At 39.0% G+C, this 21774-nt stretch overlaps 2 protein-coding genes across 2 annotated transcripts in view; both read right to left on the reverse strand.

Moving 5' to 3' along the window:
- Positions 1-1558: 1558 nt before the first annotated feature.
- LOC139125561 (pterin-4-alpha-carbinolamine dehydratase-like) lies at positions 1559-7886 on the reverse strand. The gene is made up of 3 exons (XM_070691662.1): positions 7733-7886; positions 5795-5932; positions 1559-3769 (listed from the first exon to the last, which is right to left on the reverse strand). Exons 1-3 carry the CDS (start codon positions 7763-7765, stop codon positions 3587-3589), a joined length of 354 nt encoding a protein of 117 aa, XP_070547763.1. The 5' UTR covers positions 7766-7886; the 3' UTR covers positions 1559-3586.
- A 3770-nt stretch (positions 7887-11656) lies between these two features.
- LOC139125308 (cubilin-like) overlaps positions 11657-21774 on the reverse strand; it is a 30822-nt gene continuing 20704 nt past the window's right edge. Inside the window, exons 8-11 of the mRNA XM_070691407.1 lie at positions 19113-19334; positions 18495-18692; positions 17106-17243; positions 11657-15941 (exon numbers count right to left, since the gene is read on the reverse strand). Of these exons, the coding sequence (XP_070547508.1) occupies positions 15754-15941; positions 17106-17243; positions 18495-18692; positions 19113-19334 (746 nt within the window). The 3' untranslated portion in view covers positions 11657-15753. The remainder of the gene's footprint in view (positions 15942-17105; positions 17244-18494; positions 18693-19112; positions 19335-21774) is intronic.

The raw sequence follows: 21774 nt of genomic DNA on the forward strand, positions 1-21774 counted from the left end.
TTAGAGAGAGAGAGAGAGAGAGAGAGAGAGAGAGAGAGAGAGAGAGAGAGAGAGAGAGAGAAGAGAGAGAGAAGAGAGAGAGGGAGGGAGGGAGGGTTGGGAGGATGAGGGAGAGTGAGATGGACGGCTTGTAGTTTAATCATTTCAGACCACTCGTTCTCGAAAGTGAATAAGCCTTTCAGAATTAAAAATAAATAACATGATCTTACGTTTTCAGAGTCATCTCCAAAACTGACCCGAAGTATCGCAACTATCAGAATAAAGTTCACTACCAATGGATAAATGGGAGTGGCGTCTCTCGTCCACACATGCGAAACATGGCAGAATGATCAGATTTGGCATTTGTAGAAAAACGAACGTTTAATCAAAGCCCACCATGAGGGCGCGCTTCTTCGCCACAAGATTCACTGCACAAAATCAGGGGCTTATGAATGTTCCTATGATTACAAATTCATTCTCTCTGGATTTAAACGTTCGTCTCTTCTCTATGCCAGATTCACACTTTATAATTTATAATTCTTGTTGACTGGATTTGTGCCAAGGTATGAAATAGAAAATGATGAATTCTTGATTGTTAAAGGGGAAGTTCACCAAGGATGATTTTTACATATGTGGTAGCTCTGTGGTCATTTACCCCAGAAAAGCTATTTTCACCATTATAACTCGCCCGATTTTCTACGAAAACGATAAAAATAGTACAGGAATATGCCCATGTAATTTGAATCATGGGAAAAAAGCCCCAAGTTTGGAGCTTGCATGATGTGATATGGAAGGGACTATCTTTGGATGGGTATGGCCCCCACATTGTTTACTCACAGTAACACAGTAGTAAACAGCAACACAAAATCTGACAGTGGACAGTTTATTATAAGTGATTCATCGTTTATGCAAGGATACTCAGTATAAACAAAAGTTATGTAAATACGCACAGCCTGGTTTCAGCATGGGTGAGTGGACAATGCCATACCATGGGAAAATGGTGCCTTCCATATCACATGATGCAAGCTCCAAACTTGGGGCTTTTTTCCCATGATTCAAATTACATGGGCATATTCCTGTACTATTTTTATCGTTTTCGTAAAAAATCGGGTGAGTTATAAATGGTGAAAATAGCTTTTCTGGGTAAATGACCACAGAGCTACCACATATGTAAAATCATCCTTGGTGACTTCCCCTTTAAATCCACTTTGATATAAAATGTTGCCTAATGGCAGATTAATCAAGAAAGCTTTTAACATTACTTTGATGTCTGTCAGGCACACAAATATCATCTAAGTTTCACGTTTGAAAAATCAGAGTAATTCATGCATTTGTTGCCCTTCTCAATTTACCTCTGTATTCCTGCAGGGCAACAGTTTCATTGATGTGTCTTTTTGAGAAATCTGCAACAAATCTGCATGATTTCAGAAAATGATAGCTTCAGGTCCGCGGAGACAATGCACGCCTTCAGTGTGTGAGACTCTTGCAGGAACATCAGTCATTTCCATGAATCATTGTACGCTTCTGGGCATGGGCGTGGGAGAAGTCAGGTTCAAAGATGTCACACTTTAATATATGCTCTGTGTTTGTGTTGTTTATTAATATTGCTCTTTTTTGCAGTTACATACAACATGTGTTCAGTCATTCTTTAAAGACATTTCAGATACTGTAGATTCTGGCACAATCATCTTCTTCAAGTACATTTACAAAACCTATCTGCAGACACTTACTTAAAACATATAATCACCAAGGAAACAGGTTCCTATGGCAACATCTCTCATGAATACAAGACAGACTTCCAAACGAGGTTAAGTCCCTCCCCTCATCTCCAACTCTGCCACCCCTGTGTTTACAACCAGATGGTTTCAACTCCAAAACTCTCTCCCAATTACTAAATTGAAAAATACATCACTTCTCTGAAAATTTGTTTCTTTGAAACTCCTTTCCAATGTTTGCGAAAACCCTAAACAACATGATTGTATGACAGGGTGTGTTCAAATTCATGTTCTATTCTGTAGTAAGGCGTACATAATGACAGTGTTCTGATCTAAAATCCAGTTATCAATGATCACATCAGACATTATCGGCTGACTTTTGAAGGATGTTTTTGGAGAACAAGAAAGTAAATCTTGCAAAAAAGACAATACATACTGGAATATGTATCACAAGTTACAGCTAATGGAGCTTTAAACTCTACCAGGGACAGGAAGATGAAAACAAGATTATTTTCACTATCTGCCAGAAACAGAGTCGATAAAGAGGTGCAAATCCACATGAACAAATTGCTGAACTTGGTGCATGGTACAAGAAGGTTGTATTTGAGACTTGCATCAGATGTCGGCAGTTTTCAATGTCATGGCTGCAGAAGGTATTTCAAATTAAAATGACATGACAATGAATTTAAAAATAGACGACGATGCCTCCCATGAATTTAACACCTACAGAAATCATTTTTTTGAAAATTACTTTTGAACAGTTTTTATACAATGCATTGACTTGGAAAGAGTGAGGATAAGTGAACACTGACAGTGTTTTGCATTAACCACCTGTAAACTGGTGGTGATTGGGTCAAAGGTCAAAAACCTTGGGGTCAAACTGGTATGGACAGAGCTGTAGGGCTGCAGCACAACTCCAGGGTCCTAGAAAACCCATTCAATGCAAATGCAAAGGCGTATGTATGTCCACAAATCTCCACTTATGCCAATAATTTTGAAAATAAATGTGACACACATTTTTGCACTATTAATGCCAGAGTGCACGTCTCATTTATGTATAAATGAAAACTCAAGAGTTTTTTGGGACAAAGGCCATTTACACTGCATTTGTGGTAAATCTTTCTTCCACATCTGAACACAAAAACAAAATCTCTGGAATTTCGAAAAGAAAAATAAAACTTCATCCATACTTCAGAGATGAAAAAAACTTTGTTGAACAACACAAAAGATTTCCATGTGCTCTACACACTCTCGCAAGGCAGTGAAGTGAACATTTTGAAATTGAAAATATGGAGATGACATCCGTATTACTGCACAAATATGTACAATTTTTATATCATGGAAACACTGCTATGAAATCATTCACCATTTGGCACAATTGGATTATCATTCCCATGGTAACACTCAGTTAGCACACACAGCATCACAAACATGGAAAAACCCTTCCATAATTACAGGGATGTAGAAAATAGTCGGAAAAAACAACCGGCTGTCAGATAAAGTTTGCCGCCTGTGAAAATTTGGTTTCAGTAAAAAATCAGGACATTTTGCACAAACTTAATGTGCACATACACTACTTGTAACTGCCTGTACTTTTATTTTTGCCACCAAAACCAAAATTTTCTACATCCCTGTTACCATATGCACAGAGGCAAACAAATTGACTCAGAGTTTGTCACTGTATTGCTGTATACTAAAATACGATCTCATAAAATAAGAATTTGTGTGGATTTAAGTCACGTTGCACAAAGGACACATTTCATTTAGCATGAATCCCCTTCCAAGTTTGGAATGTAACTGAATCTAAAGTCTGTTTCATTGACAAGACAATATCACCACCACCACTGTTCAAGATACTGACATTACATCATCAGAATGACATGACCTTTGACCTATTCTTGCATGGACGATGCTGCGTTCTCCATGAATTTGGCCAGCTTGACATCATTGTCAGAGAGACCGCCTACATCATGGGTGCTGAGGGTGATCTGTACTTTGTTGTAAACATTGAACCACTCCGGATGATGGTCCATCTTTTCAGCTCGTAAGGCAACTCTTGTCATGAAACCAAAAGCCTGTCAGCAAAAAAAACAAAATAATATCATCAAACTTTTCCTGAGCTGCAAAGAGAAAGACAAAATAGCAGTCTTCTAGACATGATTTTTGGCTAATTGTTAATTATTTGAAAAGTCAGTGAATCATATTGTACAACATCTAGAAACATGCTGTAACATTGGCTGACAAAGCATATGCCCTGTACTGCTGACAGCCACAAAGAATGATAAATGCTGCGACATAGCTGTAGTTGTAACTTGTTGATATACTCTGACGGGCTAATTGGTCCCTATCAGATAATTAACTTGTGAAGTACAGATTGGCAACACTTGATAGTAAGAATTGACAGACACAGTCATTGGAGAATTTACCAATGATTGTGAGAAACGATTAGTTATAAACACTGACAGGGGTTTCATTAAGTTTTGAAGCACGTGGTAAAAATAAAAATGAAGAGGCATGCAGCTGCATAGGAGCTGCCACAACAGCGTAGCAGTAGTCCAGGGGGTGGGGTGGGGTGTGTGGAAAGGGGGTTCCCCCAACTGGGTAAGGGGTGGGACCGAAGGCCAGAAAGCTTGGAAATTACTACATGTAAAAATTCACTCTTTACAGCTCATTTAATATACTTTATTACTTCTGATAAGTCCTGGAATATTACAATTGACTCATGGCAACTTCTGGAAAAATTGATCTGATGAAGTTTGTTCAGCAATACCAGTAAATGTAGAGTCACCTTAACGATATGAAATAACGTGTTGTGTAAGTATAGTTGACATTCTTGGAAATGGCATATTTCACAACAAATACTTCTGGAAAATTGCTTAAAATATTCCTAAAAAGTCATGGAATTCACTCCACTACCATAATTTGTCTCAAACCTGTACATTACCATTGATCGAAAACTGAAAGTCCCTGAATACTAAAGATATTAACTACTGATGCGACTTGTGTATGTTTGATGGACAAAATGAGAGTCTTCTAGACATTGTTTTTTGCTAATTGTTAATTATTTGAAAAGTCAGTGAATCATATTGTACAACATCTAGAAACATGCTGCAACATTGGCTGACAAAGCATATACCCTGTACTGCTGACAGCCACAAAGAATGATAAATGCCGCGACATTGCTGTAGTTGTTGATATACTCTGACGGGTTAATGGGTCCCTAACCTGCTAACTGACAATTAACTTGTTTTGTAAAGTACAGATTGACAACACTTGAGAGTCATAATTGACAGGTACAGTACATGTACCTCCATATTTTGGCTTACTGAGTCTGTAGAACACATCGCGTCCTTTTTATTCTAGGGAAGAACTATTAACACATAGGGTAGAGTGCTCCCCAGGGATGGATATTCAGACACTCAAACTTACTATTCTGGTCTACCGGTTTTGGGGGCTCATTTTAAAGCTCTTGGCGTAAAAACGATGTCTCTGTCTTAAATTTTAGAAAATCCAAAATTATGTTGTTCCCTACCAGAGTTAAAGGGATGGCGACCATTGTGAATTTCAAATATCAGTAAATGTTAGGTGACTTGTTTCTCTAGTACCAAACTTTGCAAAGTGACCCCTGATTGTTATTCTTGATTTGGTAAGAGAATGGTTGAAAGTTTCATTGAGCAATGTTTGAGCAAAAGTTTATGTCTTTTATTTTTATTATTATTTTTTTTATTTTATTACATCCAACAGGCAAACCAATTACAGGATGAGGTACCCATACCCACTACCCCAATAGAGCACTGAGGAGTAAAGTGCCTTGCTCAAGGGCACAACACCGTGATAGAGTCTCAAACTCACTGTCCTCCGACAGTGACTCCATTACTCTGGACCTACAGGGTCTCGAACTCGCCATCCTCCGATAGTGAGTCTGGTACCCTTACCACTGTCCCACAGTGCCTCGCGAGGTGCATGCTCCCTTAAACATGTAAAAGACTTGTATTCACTTGCACATAAAACATTTCTTCACTCGATGATCCTGTACCTTGTTCACAACATGCACAAACTCACAATATCAAAATAAAATAAAATTCATTCAAGTAACAAACCTGGTTGAAGTTTTTAAAGAGGTATTCTTTGTAGATAGCATCCCTGCCGTCAACTTCACTCCATCCAGCTGACTTCAGATCAGCCAGCTTTGTGACACGGTCATCTCCACTCAGCTTGATGCGTTTTGCTTCTGATGCCTGCAAGGCAGTGAAAAAGCAGATCAAAAAAATTGTAGCTACAAATAACTCATAAAATTATCAGCTCTGAGAGTGCAGCCTGAAAGTATCAATAGTTAGTGACCTAATTACCCATGGGTCAACATGGAGAGTTTGTCAAATGTACACAAAGCAGTGTGTCGGGTCATTTGAGGTCAGACTGCATAGGTCATTTATGCATTTCAGTGTGACCTCACAGCCTCACTTTCATCGATGTGGGTCTGCCAGTCTGATTTAAAACACTGTACCAGACAAAACACAATGTACCGGAACTGAAATGTGATGTCCTCTAGTCTAAGGACAAAATGCAAATTCTTGTGTACTGGAAAAGAGATCATCACTGAATGTTGGAGTGTTTCACCTTAATAAATCAATAATGGGATGACAAGGTGACCTTGTAGTACGGTCATTCAATCAGCTCATTCATATCTTTGACAGCTCAAAGGTGGCCACACAAAAGAATTACACTTATTTTACAATTTTTTCACAAAAATCACTCCTGTTCTTGTCATTATTTCAAGCAATTTAAAAGTTATGTGTGAATAATGAAGTCTTTTTTTCTAGTTCGCAGTTTTGTTCCGTATGATAAGATTTTTTATTTGCACTATCAACAAAAATTGCTGCATGTCATCTAAATTACAGGGCTGTTCCTGAACATTCATCTGGACAGATTAAAAATTGATACTTGTTGACTTGCAAACGTTGTGAAGAATAATTCTAGGTAAACAATGAAGGATGAATGAATGAACAATACCCTTGGCAGTTATAGTATTTTGAGAGGCAATGAGAGCAATATGATATCAAACAATATTAACTACAATTCACTGGTGCAGCCTTTTTCTTGAAATGGGATGTTATTTACGGTAAAATAATTTTAGTTTGCCAATCAGTCAATGTGATTCTAGGGTCATTAGCCAAATCATGAAAGGGCAGAACTTAATAAATAGAGTGCCTTTCAATTGCATCACGTGATCCATGGCACTTAATAACACTTAATGCAGTCATAAATTACCGTTTCACAGTCTGTCTACATAAGCTTTATATTTTACTCCAACGAGAAAAAATATGCAAAGCTTTTTCACAATTCCTAAAATCCTTGCTCTATTAAAACATCGAAAATGAAACATGGAAATTAGTGGAAAAGATAAGATTGTACCTACATCTCCATATTACTGGTAATATACAGTGATATAATTTTCAAATCATGTTGTATGAAAATCTGTCATTCATTGACTATTCTCAATTTTTTACCTACTTTGATAATTTTCCGTATTCAAACAATTCCGATTCAAATTACTACTGCTGTCAACATATGCCCGTAACCGTACCTATTTGACCTTTGACCCGCCGTCACTTGTTGAATGAAGTACGTGCCCGCCTACTTCGCGCCATGCACAATATGCTGGGCCTCTCTGGACACGATCTCGAAAAATTACGCCGACGGAAATAAAAAAACTTACTTTTAGGCAATTACTTTAAGGCGGGAAAACTTTTAGCCGAGAATTTCTGAACACACTTCATAAGGTCCAACACTGACAGACGAGTTGATAACGGTTTCAGAGAAATACAAACACGGATTATACTGTGCAGACTGATTGCCTCACGTGAACGCCGGTGTACACGGAATAATTAAGTAAATTTGCACGCTTCATGGCGTAATTGGTCCTTACACTTCGCTCAAAGCGTTCACTTAACATTTATGCTGTCGAAGTTGAATGAATTCCCAGGGGATTTGCAAAACAGACGACGAAATACGACAGAAAAGCATGACAGCCTACTTACCATTCTGCCAAGACTCCGGAAGTACAGTCGCATGTTGACCTATTTTCCTCGCTGTTGAATAGCGTCGCGTCGCCTTCGGTCGCGTGGTTTCTGTCCACCTAAGCTATTGATGATTGTCAGTACGGCTCTATTGTCGCAAGCCAAAATACGTACAGTGGTAATATTACAGCAAACTTTGGTGGCAAGTGGCTGTCCTCAGCAAAGATAGCTCTTCATATACACCCAGAAATTGGACTGTCGATTATAGATGACAACGAAAACTTCTGCGTGTCCGAATTTGACCTGCGTCTGTGTTGGTATACCGTTCAACCATCTACTTCTACCATAGACCCTTGAGCGAGACTCGCTAGCCTCTGATCACAGTCCCTCTTATCCACTCAGTCCCTCTATCCACAGGACTGTGCTCTTATCTTTGCCGCAGTTGTTCGTCCCTCTCGCTCCAGGGTCTACTATGCTTCTACTTGGGAAAATATTCGTACACTGAGAGGTGGCAAGAGAAATACTGAAACAATGTTGAATCCTTTCATATTCTTCAGACATGAGAAACCTTGCGTGTAAAGCACCGTCCGTCCCTCCAGTGGAGGGACGGTGGTGTAAGCATTCATTCAATGTTTCACACATCTAGGCCTACATTTAATTGCACATGAGCTCATTTTGATCACGTTGTGCAAATTTAAGTTTCCACTGTCTTATCTTTACGGAACTTGCAATTTTTGCTCCAGTTGGTAAAAGGATGATGGCCATTTTTTGCATTTCAAATATACTTCCAGTATTTCTAACTTTTAACAATGTTTGACTGGGAGGAGAACTCCACTAATGCGAGAACCTGGGATTGAAAAGTGCGGTTTTAAAACTGAATCGCATGGTTTGCATGCCCAGCCCGCCTCACAAGCGTGTACGATTAACAGTAAAAGGAGTGAAAAATGACTTCTTGTCCGGACCAGAAGTCAGGCTTTGTTGACACACGAAACGAAACATAATCACACCACCGCGCATGCTCAATCACATCTACTCACCGTGGCGTTCATAGAAACCTACGCGCGCTCTTTCAAAAGGTCTGGTCAATCAAACGTGGAGACTCAGCTAAAAATGCGCAAAAGTTCGGCGAAATACCGGAAAGATATAAATATATGTGTTTACAGATTGTTGCGACTGCGACTGTAATGAGCTGTGCCAACAAACGTCCTGAACAGCTAAACTAACGATGGATGTAGTCGATTGTAAACTTCATGCAATGCATTACACATTGTCACCGACGCGGCGGTACGGAGATCAAAATTGCTGAATGAATATTTTGAGAGAGAAAAACATATATAAAAAAATCAAAACTTCACCATCGCAGTCATTGAACTAGTCGTTTCTTCCATTATGCAGTATTATGAAAATTTCGTTGAAAATAAATAACACGACTGATTCTGCTCCCAGTCAAACGAAGTTTAGTGAACGGCCGCTGTACAGGATAGGCAACACAGGGCCCATCAGCTTCGCAAATCGTTGCTGTAATTGAAAACGCTCAGAAAGGAACAAATTATATCTTGAATGCATTACAAAAGTCTTACTCAGTAAATTTAAAAGTATTTCTAAATTACATAGAACGTAACGGGTCTCTAATCCTCACAAGGACTAGCTGCGACGGAGCTCCTGGCATGGTAGAAGTTCGAACACAAGAGAGATATCCCGACATCACTGCAAAGTCGTCCCCGTGCGCACCTGGCCCAGTAGCAAACTGACCTCTTGGTTCGATTCTGTTGTTTGCTTGATTTTTGTAATGAATTCATGATACATATATCTGACTTTCACAATTTGCTTAGGACTGTGATTTTGGCTGAAGTCCAGAGACGATCGGAGGGAGCTATTGAGACTGGTATCGGGACCAAAAACATTGACAATGGAGACGGGAAACATAAACTGAAAGGGTTAATCCAGAAGAACGGGGAAATAGAGCTGATTGAAGGCTGGCTGTGATATCGCAGCAGTACTTGTGGCGTGTATCGAACGCGCTAGGGTCACTGAGGTCATCGCCGACTGTGGCGTGACCCCAATGACCCGAGCACGTTCGATACACGCCACAAGTACTGCTGCGATATCACAGCTAATTCAGTGAAAGCAAACTTTGTTGGAACTGTGAACGACGATTGACTTCGATGGATAGAATGGTGTCCGAATTTCGTGAAAAATGCCAGGCATCATGTCGACGTTCTAAAAGTATCAAGAGGTGTGCTAAATCACAGTGGCTGAATCATGGAGGTAGAAAGTCTTTCTTTCTACCTCCATGGCTAAATCCCCATTTTGTGGTACAAACAAGAAGTTGGTGCCAATTAAGTCACGGTGAGCCCGAAACCCCGAAAAAGTTACCAATGTCGGAAATATTAAGCTGGGTGCCATCATACCTCGGCAGATATTTTCCCAAGAAGGACGACAACAGTGTTCTACGCCAAATAGTAGGATAAGCGATGCTAAGAAGGACATAACCCCCGTAACTCCAAGCAGCACTACATTTGCTTCTGATCATACTAATACTGCAAGCCAGTGAACATCACACAGACTGCCTTGTCAGTACATAAGGCTAAAAATAAATTAGACGAAGTTAAAGTAAGTAATAAGAAATACGACCCAGTACTTTACAGTTCAAGCCCCAAACCAGACCAGTCTCTGCTCAGCCAAAGTGAAATGTTTGCTCTGATTGCGTCTGTTAAGACCCAGTCTGCTTAATCAGTAGCTGCCATTGCCATGAAAATCCCGAAATGTAGCCTCCCATATACTGAATTTGATGGCCAAGAAAATTGATGACACAGCCAGAAAAATGGGAAACCGGAAACATGGGTTTGTGAGCTACTTGATGAAAAAAGATTTCAACAGCCTGAAATCATTTTCTTTGACTGAGGTGATTGGTGAAGCCATTGAAAGATTTCCGGAGATTATACAGCTGTTAGTTGCATGCTCTTTGCCCATGGAAAAAAAAACATTAATTGAGAAGCTGAATGATTTCATGCCAAGATTAGGCCTGATGTATGCAATTCTCACGCAGACTAGGATCCATGATCTCAGCAAGGTTCAGCGGATTATGTCAATGTTGTTACAAGTGCTCCATTGGGGTAGTGGGTTATGGGTACCTAATCCTGTAAATGGGCTAGCGCCCGTTGGATGATGGACTAAATAAAAAAAAAGACCACTTGACAGACCAGAGGGTGAGTATGACTAATTCTGAGTTGATACTTAATGTGAGTGTCAGTGAATGGATGAATACATTTTAAAATATTTTGAGGACGTTGACAATACAAATTTCTAGAAATACAATAGCATCAGGGATGTCTTATCGATGGTTATCGTATCCATTTTCCCAACGCCCTCTACCGGGGAAACTGGTCAAGGAACCAGACTAAGCGAAGGGCCGCGGCCGGCGGGGCCCGGGGGCGGGGATACATACTCATAGTTCTGCCGTCGTACTGTACAATGAGACGTACTTCCCTCTGCTAACTAAATTCCCCCATTACCTACATTTCGAATTCGCGATACTGTTACTGGAGGTTTTTCACATGTTGAACGTATTTTCATCTCTGAAAATGATGAAAATTTGACAGGGAAAAGTAATGGCTGATGACAACATCTTCGAATGATCCTCAGGGACGAAAAGTCGGACTCTCAAAGCTTTACAATATACACTGTTTTGGTCTACCATTTGCGGGGGCTCATTTTGAAGCTTAATGAAGGAAGCCACGTTTTCAATGGCACATTTTGTGAAAATCGAAAAGTTAATTTTCATCTCTAGAGTTAACACGGGAATGGCGCCCTCTTTCTGCTACATGCGTCACAACTGTCATCTCATTACTACAGGCTTTCGCCAAGAAATCACATATAAACAGATTTTTGTACGAACGTACCCTCGACGCACTTTGTAAAAAAATAGATCTGACGATAAATTGTGTATGATATACAATTTAATTTATTGGCTATAGTTAGTTTAGTTCAACGAAGAGTATCTATACAAGACAAATCTATATATTTATAAAAATAGTATGTCTACAACTTAAGTAGGTTTCTTCATCTGAGATACAAAATTGAAAGAGAGGGCGCTTTCTGCTATTATTTTGGTCTGTATGTCCGTAAGTATCGGATACGTGATATTACAACCCAATCAAAGGACTATGTGCTCGCGATGGCGACCATTTGACCGACGTCAGGAGGCTGAGGGCAAATGTTCTCCTGGATTGAAGGTACAAAGTCCCTTGTTTGGGCTATAATATTTTTATTACATGCCTCTCTTACATAATTTTAACCCCAAATATTTATGTTTATTAGTATTCATATGACAATCGTATGCTTTATTTCCACATTACAAGAAAATACCTTAAATATAGGACGATTTTCATGATCGAATGGCGCATTGATATACTCGCATCACTGTAATATAATGAAGTTTATTGATTTTGTTGTTTAAAAAACCGTATTTCCTATGTAATATATGTAATTTTATCATTTTTAAATCACTTCATTGTCAATTTTAAATTAGTTCCCGTTCACTTTCAGTCAAATGATGACTGTGCGGACTTCGAACTCATCAACGAGTATATTATTGAATGGTGTATAGAACCCGCGACGTTGGATATACGAGGCATGTAATAAACAACACAGAGAATGATTCTCACGTTCTCAACGAAACACAAACGGCATTAGCGGGAAGTGACAACCGATCCCTTCGAGGGGATTTGACAGACGCCAGCTTTGTATCAGTGTGAAGTTTTGGTGGAAACGATTGCAGGGTGTACGGGGAGGGGGCGATGGCTGCCAAAATCCGTGTTTTCCCAACGCAGTAAGCGGATTTTCGCTGAACATAATCTTCAGTTGCCACAATGTCACACCACAGAGGGAATCTGGAGACATCAATGTCAACATCTGCTTTTTTTTTAGTCCAATGAATCAATTCATAGACCTTTCAGACGATCGTCTTTGGAGGAGTATGGTGATCATCTATGAATATTCAAACCATTTCAGAAGAGGCAACGGTGCAGTGTGGTATAAATTTGGCATCTTTCCCAGAATCGTGAATGAAATTTCCATAACCATTCCTTGAAAGAATATTCCAGAGACATAATGCCCTCCGATGGATTTTCCAAGACGCCAAGGCGACTCAACGTCACAACAATCGCGACTAAGGATTCATGATGTAGAATGTATTGAATGTTGCTCGCGTATATTTTGGACTTATACTTATTTCCTCTCGGGCAACATATGAGACGAGAAGTTTACACGCTTCCACCATCCACTTCATGGACGCTTTAACATCTTTGGTCACAGAAGAAAAACGAATCGTGCAAAACCTTTTAAATTTTGTAACGCAGATTGTGTCTTGCTGTCAAATAATATTTACATCACGGAGGCTGCCTCATTGGAATGGGGCCGCTACAACCTAGAAGAGCGCCCTCATTTCCACACAACTCTCATTTTCACAATAAATAAATCGGTATTAATTATTGCACAAAAAATTCCCTGAAAATCTTTACAAATCTATTTCTACATGCCATTAGTATAATTCGAATTCATACCCATTAAGATTATTTTCAAAAACCTGCCAAAAATTGAAACTAATCACCAATATTTCAACAGCTTGTCAGTCCAACGAGATTAAAGGAAATAAAACCTTTCAATAAGCGAAATTATGCTACGACGGACCAGACAAAGGTTAAGCAATCGACCTACGAACAAATTTGTGCAGCTGCAAAGTCTACGGTACAACTTACAAGAAAGAATAGAAAAAAAGACCACTACAATATACCTTTGAGGCTAAAGATATTATTTACGAGTAGTCAGTTTTCATAACAGGTCATCTGTGACAGAATTCATAAAAATACATCCCGACTCGTCAAATCCCTTGCCACAAGATGTAAAAAATTCAAATCCCTTCGGTAGCGCTATGAAAAGGAATGATTGCTACCTGCATACAGTGCGCGTTAAAATCACACTGAGCATGCGCCACGTGGATCCATTACAATGACCTTGCGTGACCCTCTTTCGTTCCGTTTGACTGAACAACACCGACGCTTGCGTCGCTTTACTTAATTTCGTCACAGGGTCTGTTATTTTCTTTTAAATTCAGGGTTTATTTAATTTAGTCGACAATTTCAATTTCTATCCGTGTAATGGTTTCCTAATCACAGAACATAGACGAAGGGCACACGGAGGGAAAAACGCCATTTGTTCAGGATTACGGTCTGGAAAAGACATTTTAAAAAAAACCATGGAGCTGAAATAACAAACAATATGAATAGCATTAATACGGTTTCAACTTTGTGGCGGCTTCTTTAATGGTGATGTCGATGACTGTAAGTCAGACTCAATGGCTGACTATGACCTTGTACCGACAGAGGAGAAATATAAGTGAACGCCGAACCATCTACATGCAATTAGAGAAAATAGCATATGCGGTTGTTCATTAGGAAAAGCACGCTGGTCGTCGTGTACGCTTGCGCACGTTTTCTGTTGAGAAGCGATCTTTTTGCCATCTCGTGCAACGTCTGTTGGCCGTAGATATTTTGATTTTTTCGACTTTCAAATATTTTTATTCAATCAAATTTTTTTTTGCATATTGTATTGTAACATCTGCTGAATTAGTCTCTGCAATCATGAGACCAGACTAAATGCAGTATGGCGATGTAGCAGACGACGCACATAAACGCCCTCTATGAACGTTGCCTGACACCAAGGTCTTGTCACAGTCCCTCTGTGGATAGAGGGACTGTGGTCTTGTGCATGCGCAACGGTCGACATAAGGGCGTTTACGAAAGTTAAATATTTCTTTTAAGAAATATTACGGGGATATTCAATCAGGCAACACGATAACATTCACGCCGACGGAATAAGATAAACAGCTAATAGATATGTCAAAACACGTCCGCGCTCACGTCTAGATTTCAATGTTCATAAGGGCTCCAATATACATTGCTAATTGTCCGATCGCGATAGCATGGTATAAACGCATCTTAGAATTATGTTGTCGTACATAAGGTTTATATCAAAAATTGTTCTTGTCTACGGAACAAAGCACCAAGCTACTTATATCAACAATATAAGCACCCTGAACTTCATGCTGACGTAAAATCGTTGCCATTAAAAGAATACCAGATACAAGGAAAACACCTGTTTCGGAATTCGTCAGCTTTGAATCTATGTTCGCGAGGTTTAGCACAAGAAAGTGAGCGAGTTAACCTCTGACCCTGAGTATTAAGTGGCGTCATACCGTGGTTAAAATTTGAGATATCAGTTACGTTTTTTATTAGGACAGGTACAAGAATTTCTTGAGTAGCCTACATTTGTCGACGACTATACCCGCAACGCATACTAAACACCAGCTCTGTAATATAGCGTCACAGGCTTGTCATCAACCCAATTACGTCATCAACCCAATTACGTCATCAACCCAATTACGTCACAACTTTCTGCCTTGAGACTCGTACAGACAGTACAAAACGCCCGAAAAATTTCAAGAACTGTACGCGAACGTTTTAAGGCTGCCGTCGCCATTGTTTGTAGGTTTGCTAATAACGATGGCACTGTGATGGATAACGGACTGTGAAAAATGATTATCAAAGTGAGTATTTGAGAGAGCCCACGTCACCTCAGTGACTTTTGGTTTTCTACATTTGATCGATTGTCCACTAACATCCAGCTCCGGTATTTCGTCACTGGATCGTCTCATTTCAAAAAATAGTCTTTAGAAAGATTTAAAATAGTTATTTAAATAGTACTGAATGCCAAGTTTTTTTTCCCGAAAAAATGATATTTTTTTCTGAGATTAAGAGACGATCAGAAATGACTCTTTGTACAAGAGACGACCAATACTGACTCGTTTGTATCAAAGGTTAACTTCCTAAGGCTTAATATATTTTATAGGATGTAGAAAATGTCTTGCTCAGCTATACATTAATTCCGAGTTGTATCTGTAGATATCAACATTAACACTACACTTTTCGATGAGGGTATACTTCTGAGTAAGTTCTGATCGTCTCAGACACTGCCAGTGACATCTATTTGGCGATGAAGACATTGAATGTTGACATTCCGTTGCCCTTGTCGTCGTTTGACGGATCCGACGGATCGCCTCTCTGACACTTGTACTTTCTGTAGCAGATCACAAACACGATAGCAATCAGTATCACCGCTGGCAGTACCAGGCCCAACGTCACACCGAGGACCCAACCGCTCTTCCGTATTACTGCAATGAAGGTGAAAATTCTTACAGTGTTGAATATAGTTCAGGTGGCATGCGCCTATATTTTAGGAAATTCATATTAGGCCAAGAAAAAATTCTTTCTCATCCTCGCGCGTGTCAGGAAATTAAAAAACCCAACAACAACAACAAAAATACGCGACGATAGTGCATAACACAGTGCCGTATAAAACAGAACTGTAAACAAAATAACTTCACACTAACATTCCATTCAGAACTTTGCACATATGTCAAAACTGTGCATTGCTACACTAAAAGTCATACCGCATGAATGTGCCGTTTTCATGTTTTTGCGCGTTCTTGTTGGCTGAAGAATAAAAAAATGAGAAAGAAAAAAAAACCGCTTCACCGCATCATTTTTGTCTAGGATGAGAAACAAACTTTTTATTTTTTTGGCCATAGGCGGTGCTTTACTGGTCTGATACTCATGCGTTTTGACCGCAATGTTTCGTAAAATCAGAACTCATAAATTTTTCCCCGTAAAGTTGACATAAGGCAAGCAAGAAGCCATTTAGATTTTTCAAATGTCGGTTTAATTTGGGATTTTGTTTCTCTAATGACATCTTTGAACAGTTACATTTTATTTTTGCTCCATTTTGTGAAAGAGAATAGTCAAAGGTTTCTTTAAGTAAAATTTTAGCAAATAAAGCGAAAATCTTTCACTTTCGAGGCGCATACTACCTTAAAGAATTCAGAATTAATCAGCGTTCATTTTCAAAGACTTTAAATTTTCCGATAATGCTGCAGGTATCACTTTACCATCTAACGTGAATTAACTCAAACACCCTTAAAAATTCTGTTGAGGCTTTTTGTGCACAACGCGACGTAATTTGATCAATCTTCTCATAGAAAATCGTAGCCGACTGGTTAACTAACTCTTTGTCTCTCTGTTTGCCTGTCAGTCTATTACTCCACCCATACGTCTGTCTGTCTGTCTATATCTAGCTGTCTGCCTTTATCTAGCTGTCTGTTTGTCTACCTACCCTATATCTATTTATCTAACGGTATCCACAATCCATCTCTCCAATCTGTCTGTCGGTCTGCTTGCCTGCCTGCCTGTCTGTCTGTACGTACGTACGTTTGTTTGTTTGTTTGTTTTTCTGTTCCTAAGTGCAATAGGTCAACTTTCCCGGCACCACAGTGACTCACCCGTGACTTTACATTTATCCGTTGGCACGTCTGACCTATCACCGCAGTGATCATCACAATCGTTGGCAAGGTAACCAGGTATGCATCGATTGTTTTCACACAGGAAGTCCTTGTCGTCTTTGCAGCCTTTTCCAAAGTCTAACAGAAGAATAGAGAAGTGGAGATTTAAGGAGATAATCAAGTCATAATATAATAGTAGATATTTGTCCAACTTCAAACAAGGTTTCATTGATTTGAGTACGAGCACAGAAAAATAATAAAGTATTATATAGAAATAATAACACGAATAATAATAGGTTCAATTTCCGTGAAAATTTCACCATAAGGGTTTTTGGGTCGAAAAGACCAAATATGATATCGATTTCACTGCCCCATGTTTCCATGGTAACCATTTTAGGGGTTGAAAATTTCAGTTTTTCTAATATCCGATGAAAAGTTACTTTGATTGAAATGAAAATTATCTAGTGTGGGGAATTCGGGTCAGAGAACACAAATGCCAGACTTATTTTAATGTTTCGAGTTGCCATAGTAACTATTTTGGGTTTGAAAATGTTACTTTTCCCCTAATTCCTATTAAAGAACTATTAATTGATAAGGGGTTTTCTGGTTAGCACACCAAAAAAATCACACTCATTTTAATGTGAGATGTTCCATGGCACCATTCAGGAGTAACAACACCTTTTTTCAGAAGTCCCACAGGCTTCAATGAACTGTTTTAGATTTCTATATAATACGTATAGCCCCTAAACTTGTAATAATAATAATAAAATAATAATAATAATTTATATATATATATATATATATATATATATATATATAGTATATATATATATTATATATATATTATATATATACTCTCTGTGCCCAAGTTCAGAGGTTGCCATAAATCCATTATGGTGATAACCAGGAGGGCACATTGTATACATTTTGTATATATATATATATATATATATATATATATATATATATATATATATATATATATATATATATATATATATATATATATATATATATATATATATATATATATATCAATAGTTGGATAGATAAATGGATAGTGGATGGATAAAAGATAAATCGGTTGTTTGACAGAAGGATGGGTGGAGGGATGGGTGGATGGATGGATGGATGTGGATGGATGGGTGAGGGATGGGTGGATGGATGGGTGGAGGGATGGGTGGATGGGATGGGTGGAGGGATGGGTGGAGGGATGGGTGGGTGGGTGGATGGATGGGTGGAGGGATGGGTGGAGGGATGGGTGAAGGGATGGGTGGAGGGATGGGTGGATACAATTTATCATTTTATAGTGATCTCTCGGTGAATATAAATCATGTGATAAATATGGTGACAAGTTGAGAGATATTTTACAAGTCAGCTCACTCTAACCTGGAATGTAAAACTGCGTAAACGTTGCTTCGAAGCCATTCCCCTTGTTGATCGGCTTCCCCAGCAAGGCGTTCAGTTCCAGCATTCCTCTCACAACGAACGGTTCGTGTCGGATGTTATGACAGGCACCCCCGGATAGCTTGCCTTCGTCATAGACCAGAATCCTTTGCTCTTGTTTTGTGCATGGATCCAATATACCTGACGAATAAATGTTGACGGCGGGTAAGTATATATGACACCATATCACCGTTAAAAGCGTGGCATAAAGGAAGTTTTAAAGCTTTCTTTGTCTTTTAATTTTTCCTCCACTGAAATTTTCGTCTCTGTGAAGTTTCGATTTCCATTTTGTGTTTGTACGTTCGCCAGCCTTTCTCAGACAGAGTGTTGCCCGGGGTTTCACTTTTAACGGGCACTTTCCTGTAACTGTTCAAGTCACACGCGAGGTTGGTGAACATGCTGTGTACTATATGCACTCACTGTTGAAATAAAATCCTCTTAATGTTTGAGATTTCCTGAGAACACCAATTATTGTAGTTGTTTGATACCACTGCAATTACGACTGAAATTCGTCCTATACTGTTACAGTTCAGTAAGAAACTCAAGACGATTGGATATTACCTGACACAAAATCGAAATGTGTCTCTGGATACGGCTGGTCGTCAAGCAGCCAACAGTTGCCGATTGTCCCGCCATCGCTGTTGTCGTAGGACCACGCCCTGCATCCACGGATGCCCTCACACGACACACAACACGCCTCGGCGCTTTCCACTTTGTGGCTGTGGCCGTCGTTGATGCCGCTTCCTAGGCGTAGAACCCCTTGCTCAATGACGCACGAAGAATCTGAAATGCGAATTGAAGGGCTGGCAACATGGGTCTAATCGTTTTTGAAAATTGAGTCTACGATGCGCTAGCTCTTCAGAATGAAGGTTCCATCTACAACATCGAAGACATGACGGCTGCACCTTTTGAGATTTTTTCATTATTTTTAATGTTCTAAAACACAAAATATATACATTCAGTGATTGTCTTATTCTTATTCCTAAGGTCTGTTTAAAGAATATTATCCGCCTCGACCATGTTATCGTTGCAACTGGACAATCATCTAATACACGTACAACGTTGAAGACTAGGCATTACAACGTGATTTTGACAAACAGAATACGAATACCGACGATACAAAGAGAGGTACAGCATATTGAGGTTTAAAACACAGAAGACAGTTTGTGTTTACGATTTAAGAAAACAAAGTCACATAATTCTTTTATCAGCACAGTTTTGAGCTCTTCGATTTTTCTTTTTTTTTCTCGCTCATTGTCGAGTTTGTAATCCACGGCAAATACCAATTTGGAAACGCGATGCAAACGTCACGATGTTACAAACTGAATCTCTAAAGAGTATATCAGTAGGAAACACGTCAGTATGGTGAAAAACAAGATATTTGGAGAGAATGCTCATTGTTTGTCTTTGAGACACGACATGATATTTGGCAAATGTGCAAAAAATTTGACATTTATCTACAGATGTTTGTCATATATGTTTTTCTATTCATAAATAACACAAAATGTTCCAGGGTATATTACAATCAGCATATATATTCACTTCTCTGTTTATCGATATCGCCCACGCATCATCATGGCGTCACGTTTGGCTCGCAGGTTGACTGTGATAACAGTTATTACTCGTTGTATTCCGCAAAACATTTAAATACTGTCCCACACGATCGAGCACGGTTCTACGCCAGTCATTGTACGTTTGGTTGAAAGCCTGACCCCAAAGGCTGAAATTACGTCAAAAGCTGAAGGTATCAAATTCAAAATGTCTTTCGATATTCATAAAGTGGTGAGCATTTGCGAATCACCACCCTGCCCTCTGTGACCGCTACGCTAATAGCAGCATCGGGCAAAAATTGCCATTCATGCTTCTTTTCGTTCTTATCGGTCGAATAAGAACTTTTCCACAAAACCTGCGAGTGAACATAATCTTGAATGAAAGTTTCTTCGATGAACCGTTTTAAGAAATGACAAGCACAACAAATTTCAGGCCATCATCGGTCGACGAAATACCCACACATGCGCATAACGCTAACTCGGAGCGTCGATGGCGATGACTGTTTTGGTTGTAGTCAAAAAAGGAGGATGCGGGCAAATGCACGAGCTGCAAGCAATAACATTTGCAAATTATAAATGTCTCGCTTCCTCGACTATTTCAATAAATATTGATGCATTTCGATTACGACGAATATGTCAAACTCGCCTCGTTTCCCTGGGTGTGTGTGTGTGTGAAAGGTTCGAGTTGATAACATATTCAACGAATCTTTTCGCGTAATATATTCCGGTCAGGCCACGCGGTTAACTCCACATCACCATGAAAAAATACGACTCCCTGATGACGTCAGACTGATTTTTGTCGGTGTCGTACCCACGATCGACGACGGCATTACTTTCAAAAGGTCAACACGATAACACGCATAAAATGCACTCCCAAATAGAACATCTAACAGCTCACTGGTGCGAAAAATGTTACTTATACAAGCGCGTATGCCAATGCTGGTTGTCACGTCGAGTTCATTCATGCAATACGCCGAGTTCTTAGATTGGTTGTAACGATATTACTACATAACCCAGGGACATAAATTCCTGGGATAATATAGAACGACACAATAAATGGCACGTATCATGTCGTATCCTGCGTTTTTATTGCCTTGGTTAACGATATTCTGTAATAACATCCAACTATCAAATGTTTTCCATTAATCTGCCCGGTCATGCCGTTGTACCCTTGATAAGTCATGTGTACGTACTTTAAATTGTCTGATTCAAATTCAAAGTTTCTGTTTTTGTGAGATAGATGGACAGATAGACAGATACATACATACATACATACATACATACATACATACATACATACATACATACATACATACATACATACATACATACATACATACATACATACATACATACATACATACATACATACATACATACATACATACATACATACATACATACATACATACATACATACATACATACATACATACATACATACATACATACATACATACATACATACAAAAATACATACATACATACATACATACATACATACATACATACATACATACATACATACATACATACATACATACATACATACATACATACATACATACATACATACATACATACATACATACATACATACATACATACATACATACATACATACATACATACATACATACATACATACATACACAAGGATTTTGTGAATCAAC

This window comes from Ptychodera flava, assembly GCF_041260155.1.
Source record: "Ptychodera flava strain L36383 chromosome 3 unlocalized genomic scaffold, AS_Pfla_20210202 Scaffold_25__1_contigs__length_14229661_pilon, whole genome shotgun sequence".
In the NCBI taxonomy this organism is placed as follows: Eukaryota; Metazoa; Hemichordata; class Enteropneusta; family Ptychoderidae; genus Ptychodera; species Ptychodera flava.